The sequence below is a fragment of the Dreissena polymorpha genome, chromosome 1, assembly GCF_020536995.1.
Source record: "Dreissena polymorpha isolate Duluth1 chromosome 1, UMN_Dpol_1.0, whole genome shotgun sequence".
In the NCBI taxonomy this organism is placed as follows: domain Eukaryota; kingdom Metazoa; phylum Mollusca; class Bivalvia; order Myida; family Dreissenidae; genus Dreissena; species Dreissena polymorpha.
The window spans coordinates 157,798,441-157,812,835 of record NC_068355.1 but is presented as its reverse complement, the minus strand read 5'-3'; the positions used below and the strand labels follow the sequence as shown (position 1 = coordinate 157,812,835).

General features: G+C 38.4%; 1 protein-coding gene across 7 annotated transcripts in view; it reads left to right on the top strand.

Moving 5' to 3' along the window:
- The window catches only part of LOC127857622 (orphan steroid hormone receptor 2-like), a 66,951-nt gene that overhangs the window by 47,969 nt on the left and 4,587 nt on the right, over positions 1-14,395 (top strand). For all 7 annotated transcript variants that reach the window (XR_008038531.1, XM_052394211.1, XM_052394162.1 and 4 more), the window contains 4 exons: positions 407-470; positions 8,592-8,748; positions 10,529-10,668; positions 11,920-12,057. Coding sequence is in view for 6 of the 7 variants with exons in the window: in XM_052394211.1 (XP_052250171.1) it covers positions 407-470; positions 8,592-8,748; positions 10,529-10,668; positions 11,920-12,057 (499 nt within the window). In the remaining variant the exon portion in view is untranslated. The remainder of the gene's footprint in view (positions 1-406; positions 471-8,591; positions 8,749-10,528; positions 10,669-11,919; positions 12,058-14,395) is intronic.

The window sequence follows — 14,395 nt, the reverse complement described above, 5'->3', positions numbered from 1 at the left end:
AAATGTGGTTTTGTGGCATTGCGATGTTTATATATTAGGCATTATAAATTGTGTGTGTTGATTGCTAACATGCAGACCTATTTTGTATTGCAATTGAGACAAGTTGAATCAAGGTCAAGGTCACTGTTATTTAAAAGAAAAAAAAAGTGTGCTCAGTAGCTTGAGTTTGGATTGAGGTATAGAGATGAAATTGTGTGTAGGTAGCTTAAATGCAGAGCTAGTTTGGGATTGAAGAATAATTGAAATTAAATTTCTAACAAAATGTTGAAAACCTTATTATGTGGCATAGCCATGTTTCTTGTTATGTTTTTCTGAGGTCAGATATTAAAAGCCTTTTGATTTACCTTGCTGGTATAGTAGATGTCTTAAACATCACAAAATGATTTTATTTCCCATCTTGCTGCAGGATGACAGTATGACTGATTCAGAGTACGAGAAATTCCATGATGAGTCAAGTATTGACATTGATGGTATGTATAATACACAATTTAATTGAGCCATTCTCAGGGAAAACGGGGCTTAATGCATGAGCCTGCAGTCGGCACGGGTTAACCAGGGACAACACTTTCGGGCATAACTGGAGTTCTCTAAGAAACTTCCTTGAAATGACAAAAAACATAAAAGCAAAAGTGCCATCCCTGATTAGCCTTTGCGGATTGCAGCTGTCATGTTGATGAGTTTACTATAAAAAAAAGATAATTTTAAATGATCTCTATAATATTATCATGCCATATGTATTTGGGCAGTCTATTCCTTATCAATCCTTTCCGCTATAAACCCTTTCCCACTCAGATTCAAAGTGAAAATGGATATGTGCAAACAGCATAAAACCAGATCAGCTTACGAGCAACTCGCAGTCTGTTAAGGTTTTATGCTGTTTGATGCTCAGCAGTATCTAAAGGTTGGAAATGAAGCCTATAAAAATTGAATCTGGTAAAAAAGGTCTTTATTACATTTAACTTTCTAAGGGACTTCAAATGCGTAAAAATATGTATATAAGTGGTAAATGTATATAAGTGGTAAATGTATATAAGTGGTAAATGTATATAAGTGGTAAATGTATATAAGTGGTAAATGTATATAAGTGGTAAATGGTTAAGGAAGTATACAGATGCTGAGGCATATTAGGACCAACACTGTCATGATATGTCCAAAGGCCCATTTTCTTAATTTTCTGCTCATATCTTCCAGTTTATGGAGACCATTTATATTGGCATGGGTGCTTATTGGTTATTGTCCCCTACCGGTTTCACCGAAGGGGACTTATAGTTTGCGCTCTGGCTGTCTGTCTGTCAGTCTGTCTGTCCGTCACACTTTTCTGGATCCTGCGATAACTTTAAAAAGTTCTTAATATTTTTAGCTCACCTGATTGCTCAGGTGAGCTTTTGTGACCGGTATTTGCTCGTCGTACGTCCGTCCGTTAACATTTGTTCGTAAACACTCTAGAGGCCACATTTATTGTCCGATCTTCATGAAACTTGGTCAGAAGCTTCGTCCCAAAGAAATCTCGGTCGAGTTTGAAACTGAGTTGTGCCGGGTCAAAAACTAGGTCACTAGGTCAAAAAAAAGAAAAACTTGTAAACACTAGAAGTCACATTTCATGCCCAATCTTCATGTAACTTTGTCAAAATGTTTGTCTTAATGATATGTTGGTTGAGTTCAAAAGTTGTTCTGGTCCGTTTAAAAACATGGCCGCCAGTGGGCGGGCCAGTTTTCCTTATTTGGCTATAGAGAAACCTTATAAACACTCTGGAAGTCACAATTTCTACCCAATCATCATGAAAGTTGGTCAAAACATTGGTTTTATTGATTTCTCTGACGAGTTCAAAAATGGTCCAGATCAGTGAAAAAACATGGTCGCCAGTGGGTGGGGCATTTTTCTCTATATGTATATAGTGAAAACATGTCAACACTCTAGAAGTCACATTTTTGGCCCAATTTTCATGAAATTTTGTCAGAACTTTTGTTTCCTAGATACGTGAGTTAAGTTTGAAAATGGTTCCGGTCTGTTGAAAAACATGGTTGCCAGGGGGACGTGGCAGTTTTCCTTATATTTATATAGTAAGAAGGCTTGCAAAAAATCATGAATTAAGGTCATGTAACATGTTGATTATTAATGTTTTCATAATAATACAGTGTAGTTGTGTTTCATTTATGTGTTAATTGTTATTCGAGGTTGGATGTTTTTATGCCCCCTTTCAAAGAAAAGGGGGCATATAGTGATCGGACTGTCCGTCCGTCCGTCTGTCTGTCTGTCCGTCTTTCCGTCACACTTTGCATTTAGGTTTCCAAAAATGCTCATAACTTCTATGTCCCTTGAGATATAACCTTCATATTTGGTATGCATTTGTATATGGACAAGGCCTTTCCTTACGCACACATTGTTTACCCCTGTGACCTTGACCTTGAAATAAGGGTCCGCGTTTAGGTTTCGAAATCTGCGTTTAGGTTTCGAAAAATGCTCATAACTTCTATGTCCCTTGAGATATAGCCTTCATATTTGGTATGCATGTGTATATGGACAAGGCCTTTCCATACGCACACAATTTTTAACCCCTGTGACCTTTACCTTGAACTTAGGGTCCGCGTTTAGGTTTCGAAATCTGCGTTTAGGTTTCGAAAAATGCTCATAACTTCTATGTCCCTTGAGATATAACCTTCATATTTGGTATGCATGTGTTAATGGATAAGGCCTTTCCATCTAAATCTGCGTTTAGGTTTTGAAAAATGCTCATAACTTCTATGTCCCTTGAGATATAACCTTCATATTTTGTATGCATGTGTTTATGGACAAGGCCTTTCCATATGCACGATTTTTTTTACCCCTGTGACCTTGACCTTGAAATAGGGTCCACGTTTAGGTTTCAAAATCTGCGTTTAGGTTTTGAAAAATGCTCATAACTTCTATGTCCCTTGAGATATAACCTTCATAATTGGTATGCATGTGTATATGAACAAGGCCTTTCCATACGCACAATTTTTTTTTCCCCAGTGATCTTGACCTTGAACTTAGGGTCCGCGTTAAGGTTTCGAAATCTGTGTTTAGGTTTCCAAAAATGCTCATAACTTCTATGTCCCTTGAGATATAACCTTCATATTTATTATGCATGTGTATATGGACAAGGCCTTTCCTTACGCACACATTGTTTACCCCTGTGACCTTGACCTTGAACTGAGGGTCCGCGTTTAGGTTTCGAAATCTGCGTTTAGGCTTCGAAAAATGCTCATAACTTCTATGTTCCTTGAGATATAGCCTTCATATTTGGTATGCATGTGTATATGGACAAGGCCTTTCCATACGCACACAATGTTTACCCCTGTGACCTTGACCTTGAAATAAGGGTCCGCGTTTAGGTTTCGAAATCTGTGTTTAGGTTTCGAAAAATGCTCATAACTTCGATGTCCCTTGAGATATAACCTTCATATTTGGTATGCATGTGTATATGGACAAGGCCTTTCCATCTAAATCTGCGTTTAGGTTTCGAAAAATGCTCATAACTTCTATGTCCCTTGAGATATAACCTTCATATTTTGTATGCATGTGTTTATGGACGAGGCCTTTCCATACGCACAAATTTTTTTACCCCTGTGACCTTGACCTTGAAATAGGGTCCATGTTTAGGTTTCAAAATCTGCGTTTAGGTTTTGAAAAATGCTCATAACTTCTATGTCCCTTGAGATATAACCTTCATAATTGGTATGCATGTGTATATGAACAAGGCCTTTTCATACGCACATTTTTAGCTCCACTGGCCAAAGGCCAGCGGGGCTTATGTCATGGTCCTGTGTCCGTCGTGTGTGCGTCCGTGCCTGCGTGCGTGCGTGCGTTAACTTTTTCTTTAAACATCTTCTCCTAAACTACTGGTCCAATTCTGATGAAATTTCTCAGGAATGTTCCTGTGGTGAACCTCTTTCAAATTTGTTCAAATTATGCCCCTGGGGTCAAATTTGACCCTGCCCCGGGGGGTCAAAAAATTGAAAATTTGCTTATATAAGGCCTATTTTGTGCAAACTTTATAAATCTTCTTGTCCATAAGCATTGGGCCTAGGGCTACCAAATTTGCCGTGTAGTGACATCTTATAGTCCTCTACCAAGTTTGTTCAAATTATGTCCCTGGGGTCAAATTTTACCCTGCCCCGGGGGGTCAAAAAATTGAAAATTTGCTTATATAAGGCCTATTTTGTGCAAACTTTAAAAATCTTCTTGTCCATAACCATTGGGCCTAGGGCTACCAAATTTGCTATGTAGTGACATCTTATAGTCCTCTACCAAGTTTGTTCAAATTATGCCCCTGGGATCAAATTTGTCCTTGCCCCGGGGGGTCAAAACATTGAAAATTTGCTTATATAAGGCTTATTTTGTGCAAACTTTAAAAATCTTCTTGTCCATAACCGTATGGCTTAGGGCTACCAAATTTGGTATGTAGTGACATCTTATAGTCCTCTACCAAGTTTGTTCAAATTATGCCCCTGGGGTCAAATTTGACCCTGCCCCAGGGGTTAAAAAATTGAAAATTTGCTGATATAAGGCCTATTTTGTGCAAACTTTAAAAATCTTCCTGTCCATAACCATTGGGCCTAGGGCTACCAAATTTGCTATGTAGTGACATCTTATAGTCCTCTACAAAGTTTGTTCAAACTATGCCCATGGGGTCAAATTTGACCCTGCCCCGGGGGGGTCAAAACATCGAAAATTTGCTTATATAAGGCCTTTTTTGTGCAAACTTTTAAAATCTTCTTGTCCGTAACCATTAGGCCTAGGGCTACCAAATTTGCTATGTAGTGACATCTTATAGTCCTCTACCAAGTTTGTTCAAATTATGCCCCTGGGGTTAAATTTTACCCTGCCCCGGGGGGTCAAAACATTGAAAATTTGCTTATACCCTATTTGTGCAAACTTTAAAAATCTTTCTGTCCATAACCGTATGGCGTAGGGCTACCAAATTTGGTATGTAGTGACATCTTATTGTCCTCTACTAAATTTATTCAAATTATGCCCCTGGGGTCAAATTTTACCCTGCCCCTGGAGGTTAAAAAATTGAAAATTTGCTTATATAAGGCCTATTTTGTGCAAACTTTAAAAATCTTCTTGTCCATAACCATTGGGCCTAGGGCTACCAAATTTGCTATGTAGTGACATCTTATAGTCCTCTACCAAGTTTGTTCAAGTAATGCACCTGGGGTCAAATCTGACTCTGCCCCGGGGGGTTAAAAAATTGAAAATTTGCTTATATAAGGCCTATTTTGTGCAAACTTTAAAAATCTTCTTGTCCATAACCATCGGGCCTAGGGCTACCAAATATGGTATGTAGTGACATCTAATAGTCCTCTACCAAGTTTGTTCAAATTATGCCCCTGGGGTCAAATTTGACCCTGCCCCGGGGGGTCAAAACATCGAAAATTTGCTGATATAAGGCTTATTTTGTGCAAACTTAAAAATATTCTTGTCCATAACCATTGGGCCTAGGGCTACCAAATTTGCTATGTAGTGACATCTTATAGTCCTCTACCAAGTTTGTTCAAATTAAGCCCCTGGGATCAAATTTGACCGTTCCCCAGGGGTCACAAAATTGAACATATGCCTATATTGGGCCCATTTTGTGCAAACTATACAAATCTGCTTGTCCATAACCATTGGGCCTATTTCTACCAAATTCGGTAGGTAGTGACATCTAATAGTTCTCTACTTAGTTTGCTCAAATTATGCCCCTGGGAACAAATTTGACCTTGCCCCAGGGGTCAAAAAATGAACATATGCTTAAATAAGGCCTATTTTGTGCAAACTTTAAAAATCTTCTTGTTCTTAATCATAGAGCCTAGGGCTACTAAATTTGGTATGTAGTGATGTCTTATAGTCCTCGGCCGTGTGGCTGTGACCAACAACAACATCAACATCTTGTAAACATGAAATGAAACCCTGTCATTTAGTGCCATTTTAGGTCAGATGGTGACTGCTTAGAAAGGCATTGAAGTAAGAACATGTGTTATGAATGTTTTTCTTATAAACTGAAAAAAGTCGGGGTTTTATTTAAATATGTCGAAAGTGACCATATATCTGGATGAAAATATTTTGGATGACATGTTAATTTCATGTCTTTTTTGTAGTGTTTAAACCAGTTTAATAATATATTATTGATTTTTAAAACACATCTTCCATGAACATAATTATTTCAAGAAAAGTCAATATATGATACTGCACGATAAACTCAAACTTTGTATCCAAGAGAAGGTGTTAAAATTAATGAAGTGCAATGTTCTTAACTATCGTATATGCTGCTTTTTAATAACTAATGATTCATTGTTCCATTTGTGAATCTTGACTCATGAATTGTGGATATGATTGTCAATTGCTCAACAATCCATATATATTTCTGACCATTTTATAATTTTCTTAATATAAGTTATGAATTGATCTTAGAAGTCAAATGTATTACTTAATTAAATACATTTATAAATATAAAGAAATATTCTTTAGATTATCATAATATTCTCAGGCCTGTTGGTCTTAGGGATGTGTAGGTTGATGAGCAATTTCTCCATTTATCACAATTATTTCTACCCTACCTGATCATTTCCTTCATATTCCATTTTAATTTAATTGACGTCTGCAACCTCTTTCAAATTGGAAAAGTCCAAAATGTGTCGTTTGGTAAAGGGTTAAGGCATTTTGATTCCTACGGGTCTTGTGAATCTGTTTTAAATCAAATGCGTAGATTTGATCTTCAGCATCTAAAAATATGTGAAATAGAAAGAACGACAATATCTTTTGGAGAGATAAATGTACCTACGTTATTAGCAAAGGACCTGTGAAACAATTCCTGGGCTTTTTAGTCTGTTTAGTTAACACGGTAGTAACTTTTTCCATATATAAAAATGCTCACCCTTCCAACTTTAAGCGCCCAGTGGGACAAGGGATAGAAAGAGAAAGTCACATGCTTGAGTACATTTCAACCCATGCACATTGCACGTTTTTTTCGCAAAGAAAAAACAGTGGAGCAAACAGGGCCATTATGGCCCTCTTGTTTCTTTCCCCAGTGACCTTGACCTTGAACTTAGGGTCCGCGTTTAGGTTTCGAAATCTGCGTTTAGGTTTTGAAAAATGCTCATAACTTCTATGTCCCTTGAGATATAACCTTCATATTTGGTATGCATGTGTATATGGACAAGGCCTTTCCATACGCACACAATTTTTTACCCCTGTGACCTTTACCTTGAAGTTAAGGTCCGTGTTTAGGTTTCTAAATCTGTGTTTAGGTTTCGAAAAATGTTCATAACTTCTATGTCCCTTGAGATATAACCTTCATATTTGGTATGCATGTTTATATGGACAAGGCCTTTCCATACGCATACAAATTTTGACGCCTGTGACCTTGACCTTGAACTAAAAGTCCGCGTTTAGGTTTCGAAATCTGCGTTTAGGTTTCGAAAAATGCTATAACTTCTAACAAAGAGTTTATAGGGGGCATATGTCATCCTATGGTGACAGCTCTTGTTTTTAGCCCACCTGATTGCCCAGGTGAGCTTTTGTGACTGGTCTTTTTCCGTCGTCCGTCCGTCCACATTTGTTCGTAAACACTCTAGAAGCCACATTTATTGTCCGCAGTTTTCTTATATTTATATAGTAAAAAAAAAGTTTGCGAACACTCTAGAAGTCACATTTTTTGCCCAATCATCATGAAACTTTGTGAATAGATTTGTTTAATATATATCTCAGATGAGTTTGCAAATGGTCCTGATGGGTCAATAAACATGGCTGCCAGGGGGGTGGGGCAGTTTTCCTTATGTGACTATATAGAGAGAAACCTTGTGATCGAACACTATAGAAGTCACATTTTTTGCCTAATCATTGTGAAACTTAGTCAATACATTGGTTTTATTGATTTCTTGGACAAGTTGGAAAATGGCTCAGATCGGTGAAATACACTTTTGAGCTCACCTGATTGCTCAGGTGAGGTTTTAGGATTGGTCTTTGTTTGCTGTCCGTCCACATTTGGTTTGTAAACACTCTAGCATTCACATTTCTCAAGCATTCTTTATCAAAGTTGCTGAAAGATCTCAGTCAAGTTTGATGATGAGCAAAATCACATATTTAATGCCATAATTATTGCCCTTAGATTGTCCAAATTTTCATTATATTATACAAAATCCTTGTAAGCAAAGTTTGATGTTTGGGGGGTCAACTCAAAATATAGGTCACCATTTCAAATCTTACAAAAACAAAAACACTCCCTACGCCAGAGTTTTGGTTCAATAATGATGAAACTTGACCAGGATGTTTGTCTGGTCAATATCTAGGTCATGTTTGACCTCAGGTAAAGATTGAATGAACCGACTCCTTTCAGGTGAGCAAACTAGGGCCATCTTGGCCCTCTTGTTTCATGAAACTTGCAACATGGATAGATGGCAATATGGACATTATGCACGTCATTTCATTTTGTTCCTATGTAAAAAAAATTATAAAAAATCTGAAAATGGTGGAATTTCTGACAATGGTGGAGCCGGTAGGGGACCATATTGCTTGACAATAGCCTTGTTATATTATAATTTCCCACAGAACAGAATTCAGATTCTGGCATTTTTCTGATTTTCAGGTCCACTTCTGACGCGGCAGAATTTTGTGTTCACACTGACCACCCCCTCTCCCATGCCCGCCTACCTGAACGTCCACTACATCTGTGAGAGCGCCTCAAGACTCCTGTTCCTGTCCATGCACTGGACTCGCTCAATAGCTGCGTTCAACATACTGCCGTAAGTTTCCTTCAATAGCTGCATTTAATATTCTGCTGTGAGTCAATTTGAAGTTGGTGTCATATCTCTCTAAATAGCTGAATTTAACATACTTCCATTAGTCCATCTGAAATTGGTGTTGTATCTCTCATAATTGCTACAATTTTAAATACGACATAAATGTATTTAAGATAGGTTTTTCAATCCCAAAAAACAATTCAAACAGTGTCCCATGAAGGCTAGATGTGGCTATCAGGTTGTTTTGCAGATATGCCAATGGAGTATGGCTTCCAACACAGTAAGATAAAGTTATTATGTCATACTTCTAGAATGTCTATTAAGAAATTTAAGTTATTTTTTATCTTTTTATACTTGCTTTAAAAATTCTTCAAAAGGCTAGAGCCAGAATTGCATCAGAAAACAGCCAGTCAAGGAAAGTGGTCAAAGTGGCCTCTTAAGGCATCATGCTCTAAGACTCACTGATCTTCTTCTGATGCTAGTACACTCAGTAAAAGAAAAATGAGAAAATGCTCTTTTCATATCTACATTTAACTCTGTAATTAATTATACCCCCATTACCATTGGTAATGGGGGCTATACAGGAGTCACTTTGTCGGTCGGTCTGTCCAGAAAATGTTATCCGATCTTTACCAAACTTGGTCAGAAGTTGTATCTAGATGATGTCTCGGTCAAGTTTGAATATGGGTCATGCCAGGTCAAAAACTAGGTCACAGGGCCATTTTGTGCGTTTTAAACCAAAAGTTTGTCCGGACCATTCATGTAACTATGTCATTTATCGTTAGATTAAAACAAATGACTTAGTACATTTGTTCACCATTATAGGATGGTGTGTCATGCAAAGAAGTAGGTCGATTTCTCCAAGGTCAAGGTCACACATGGAGTTGCCCATAAATGAGCTTGCTCGGGCCATAACTTTGTCATTTATTGTGAGACTTTAAAATCATTTGGCACATTTGTTCACCATCATTGGACAGTGTGTCCTGCGAAAGAATTACGTCGATATCTTCAAGGTCAAGGTCACACTTTAAGTTCAAAGGTAAAAAATGGCCATAAATAAACTTGTCCAGGTCATAACTATGTCATTTATTGTGAGATTTTAAAATGACTCTGTACATTAATTTTGTTCACAGTCATTGGCTGGCGTGTCATGCAAAAGAAATCAAGAGTTCAAAGTTCAAAATGGCCATAAATGAAAATGGCATAATAATTCTTAAAAGTGGCCATAAATTAGCTTCTCTTGTTTTGTGAAGACAGCATGCAAAATATTATGTTTCAATGCAGCATGTGGGGGCATAAGTCATGTCTGTGACAAAGCTCTAGTTGTAATATGGTGACGTTTTGAAGTGCTAATAAGAGATCTTTTAATTTTTGGATAATTATTTATATCGTATTACATACTCTGCCATATTTAATATTTTTCCTGCAATTAACAACCTCAACTCCCTGGTATTTGTTTTCTTACTATTGGTCACATTTATTTTATCAAAGCCATTATTGCCAGCAGATTCTTCACCCACACAGTAGAAACGCATTTATTTTCAAACGTCTTAAATTACCGCCCTGTAATTGCTCAACACATGTGAACAAACGGCTTCTGTTATGCCATATACAGGATGGAAGGCGCATTCAGATGGTGACCAATTAACACAATTGTAATATGACCGACTTTGTTGGGGGCATCTAGACTGAACGCTTACGCCGGTTAAATGTTTTAATTTAAATTTTACCTTTTTGCTCATACTGGCAACAGGTAGCAAAGCTGTTTTGTTGTCTTTTTCAGGTCGGATGTTCAGACTTGTCTGGTGCGTAGCTGCTGGAGTGGATTGTTCACGCTTGGCCTGGCACAGCATGCCGAGACCATGGCCCTCTCCACCATGCTTATGGCCATCCTGAATCATCTCCAATCATCCATGGAGGCTGGTATGGGAAATAGTGGGGATGTATGGGAAACAGTGGGGATGTATGGGAAATAGTGGGATGTATGGGAAATAGTGGGATGTGTGGGGAAATAGTGGGGATGTATGGGAAATAGTGGGGATGTGTGGGAAATAGTTAAGATGTATTGGGGAAATAGTGGGGATGTATGGGAAATAGTGGGATGTATGGGAAATAGTGGGGATGTATGGGAAATAGTGGGGATGTATGGAAAATAGTGGGGATGTATGGGAAATAGTGGGGATGTGTGGGAAATAGTGGGGATGTATGGGAAATAGTGGGATGTATGGGAAATAGTGGGGATGTATGGGAAATAGTGGGGATGTATGGGAAATAGTGGGGATGTATGGGAAGTAGTGGGGATGTATGGGAAATAGTGGGATGTATGGGAAATAGTGGGATGTGTGGGAAATAGTGGGGATGTGTGGGAAATAGTGGGGATGTATGGGAAATAGTGGAGATGTGTGGGAAATAGTGGGGATGTGTGGGAAAAAGTGGGGATGTGTGGGAAATAGTAGGGATGTATGGGAAATAGTGGGGTTGTATTGGACATAATGGGGGGTGGGAAATAGTGGGACTGATGGGATAGATGTATGGGAAATAGTGTGAGTTTATGGAAATAGTGGTAGTGGATGGGAAATAGTTCAATGTAGTGTTTTTCACTGGAGGGCAAAGGGGCATGGAGCAGTACATTCAAAAAGGGCATTTTAACACAGTTTATTCAAGAGAGGGCAAAAAGTTCTGTGAAAACCTGGTTCGGCAAGGATCATTTGATCTCATCAGAGGCAGTTGTGGGGAAAACATATAAACAAGCAGACTTAATGTTAATTGATATTAAAGCTACTTTTTCTTACATTAATATATTTACCTAGGAATCTCTTCCATTTAAGCCCCATGCTGTTTCAGTAAACTGTACAGCATGACAAACAAAATAAAGCAATATATGCATATGAATCTGATTATGAAAATGATTATATACAGATCCACTAACATATAAATGAAATCATGTTTGTTTTTCCCATTTTCTAACGATAATTTTGTCAGACAATTGAACTTGGCAAAGTGGTGATCTGAGAACAGCGGTTACCTGTAGACAACTGCCACTTTTGGGGTTTCCCTTGACTGACAGCTGTTCTCAGTTTTGACTGAATTACAACTAAGTATCATGCAGCTGTTTGTTACCTATTGTAACATGTCCCATGTTTGATACCCAACACTCCTGTGTGCTCTGTACAGACAAGACAGGTGGCGAGAAGGCCAAGACGGTGATAGATCACATCCTGAAGTTGCAATCCTACATACAGAAGATGCAGGTCCTACAGGTAGACAATCAGGAGTACGCCTACCTCAAGGCTCTTCTGCTCTTCTCACCCGGTAAGGATTGGGATGGGCTTTAGGGATTGTTGAACCTGCTATTCATATACATAGTACTCATCACTGCAAAGTTTTCAATGGCGTTGTAAGGTTAGAGTGTGATATAATGGTGTATGAAGTGTCCAAGATTGAGTGTGAGGTAAGGGTGTATGAAGTGTCCAAGATAGAGTGTGAGAAGTGTGAGGTAAGTGTGTATGAAGTGTCCAAGATTGACTGTGAGAAGTGTGAGGTAAGGGTGTATGAAGTGTCCAAGATTGAGTGTGAGAAGTGTGAGGTAAGGGTATATGAAGTGTCCAAGATTGACTGTGAGAAGTGTGAGGTAAGGGTGTATGAAGTGTCCAAGATATAGTGTGAGGTAAGGGTGCATGAGTGTTCAAGATTGGGTGTGAGTTAAGGGTGTATGAAGTGTCCAAGATTGAGTGTGATAAGTGTGAGGTAAGGGTGTATGAAGTGTCCAAGATACAGTGTGAGAAGTGTGAGGTAAGGGTGCATGAAGTGTCCAAGATTGAGTGTGAGAAGTGTGAGGTAATGGTGTATGAAGTGTCCAAGATTGAGTGTGAGGTAAGGGTGTATGAAGTGTCCAAGATTGACTGAGAAGTGTGAGGTAAGGATGAAGTGTCCAAGATTGAGTGTGAGGTAAGGGTATATGAAGTGTCCTAGATTGACTGTGAGAAGTGTGACGTAAGGGTGTATGAAGTGTCCAAGATTGAGTGTGAGAAGTGTGAGGTAAGGGTTTATGAAGTGCACAAGATTGACTGTGAGAAGTGTGAGGTAAGGGTGTATGAAGTGTCCAAGATTGAGTGTGAGGTAAGGGCAGGCCGTGAACAATATATCCAGAGCCACTCTCCCTGCAGGGCGAGTAGGCCTGACAATCCACTTGCCCTTCTCTTTAATCTTCTCGCCTTGCATTAAAAAAAAAATCTATATTTATAGTAATGATCAACCAGAACCTTTTTCTAAACTCAAACTATCATCTGACTTTGTCTCATTGTAATAAACAAACATCTTGAAGTCAATACTATAAATGCAGTCATAAGTTGAGATTTTTTGCTTAGAAAAATTGATTAAAACTAGAGTCTCAACTTATGAGATAGTTCATGCATTTTTATGCCCCAGATCGAATGAATGGGGGAATATTGTTTTTGGCCTGTCTGTCTTTCATTGTATGTGTGTGTCCGTCATTGTATGTGTGTGTCCCAAAACTTTAACCTTGGTCATAACTTTTGCAATATTGAAGATAGCAACTTGATATTTGGCATGCATGTGTATCTCATGGAGCTGCAAATTTTTTTGGTAAAAAGTGAAGGTCATCCTTCAAGGTCAAAAGTCAAATACATGGCTTCAAAGTTCAGTAAGGGGCATTATGTTTCACAAACACAGCTCTTGTTTTTTATGATTAATCGAGGTAGATCGATCCCCGCGTCGTCGCGGAAATGGTTGTAAAAGTTGTTGTTGTCATGAAAACGACGCAAAATGTATTTAAAATGACATAAATTAATATAATCACATTTTCAACTTCACTTTTGCTTTATTTTGATAATTAAGTCCAAAGTTTAATGTAAGCTTGTGTTTTATTTACTGAAATTGTAAACAAAGAGTCAATGGCATCAGTCAAGTCTTGCTAAAATTTGCACCCTGCGTGAATCGGCAGTTTGACATCATCAAAGGAATAAAGCTTCCTGTCTGAAGACATAAAGCAACATCTTTGTCACCTACAAAATTGGTTTCCTGTGTCTAGCAATCAATTAATTTCAATCATCCAATTCAGTAACAGAACGTGCATAGCTCCACCTTTCAAAAAATTTGCAGAGAACAGAGGTGGAGTTAAACGGTTAATTGAGCAAGTGTTTTACGCAAGTTGAGTCCCAATTTGCCGTAATTACTCGGTCTAAGCATTGAAATGACAAATACATTGATCTAGGATTTTCTGAGAAATACCGATTTGTTCCAATTAAAAACTTCCTGACATCTACGAAACGAGCGCAACTGATTGCGAGAATTATTATACCCCCCACTAAACAAAGTTTAGGGGGGTATATAGGAGTGAGCTTGTCTGTCGGTCAGTCCATGTCCGCTCTCTAATTCAAGTAGTTTTCATCCGATCTTCACCAAACTTGGTCAGAAGTTGTATCTAGATGATGACTAGGCCAAGTTCGATCATGGGCCTTGTCGGATCAAAAACTAGGTCACGGGGTCACTTAGCGCATTTTAAACATTCAGCATGTTGTTCGCTCTCTTATTCAAGTAGTTTTCATCAGAGCTTCACCAAACTTGGTCAGAAGTTTTATCTAGATGATGTCAAGGCCAAGTTCGAACATGGGTCATGGCAGGTCAAAAA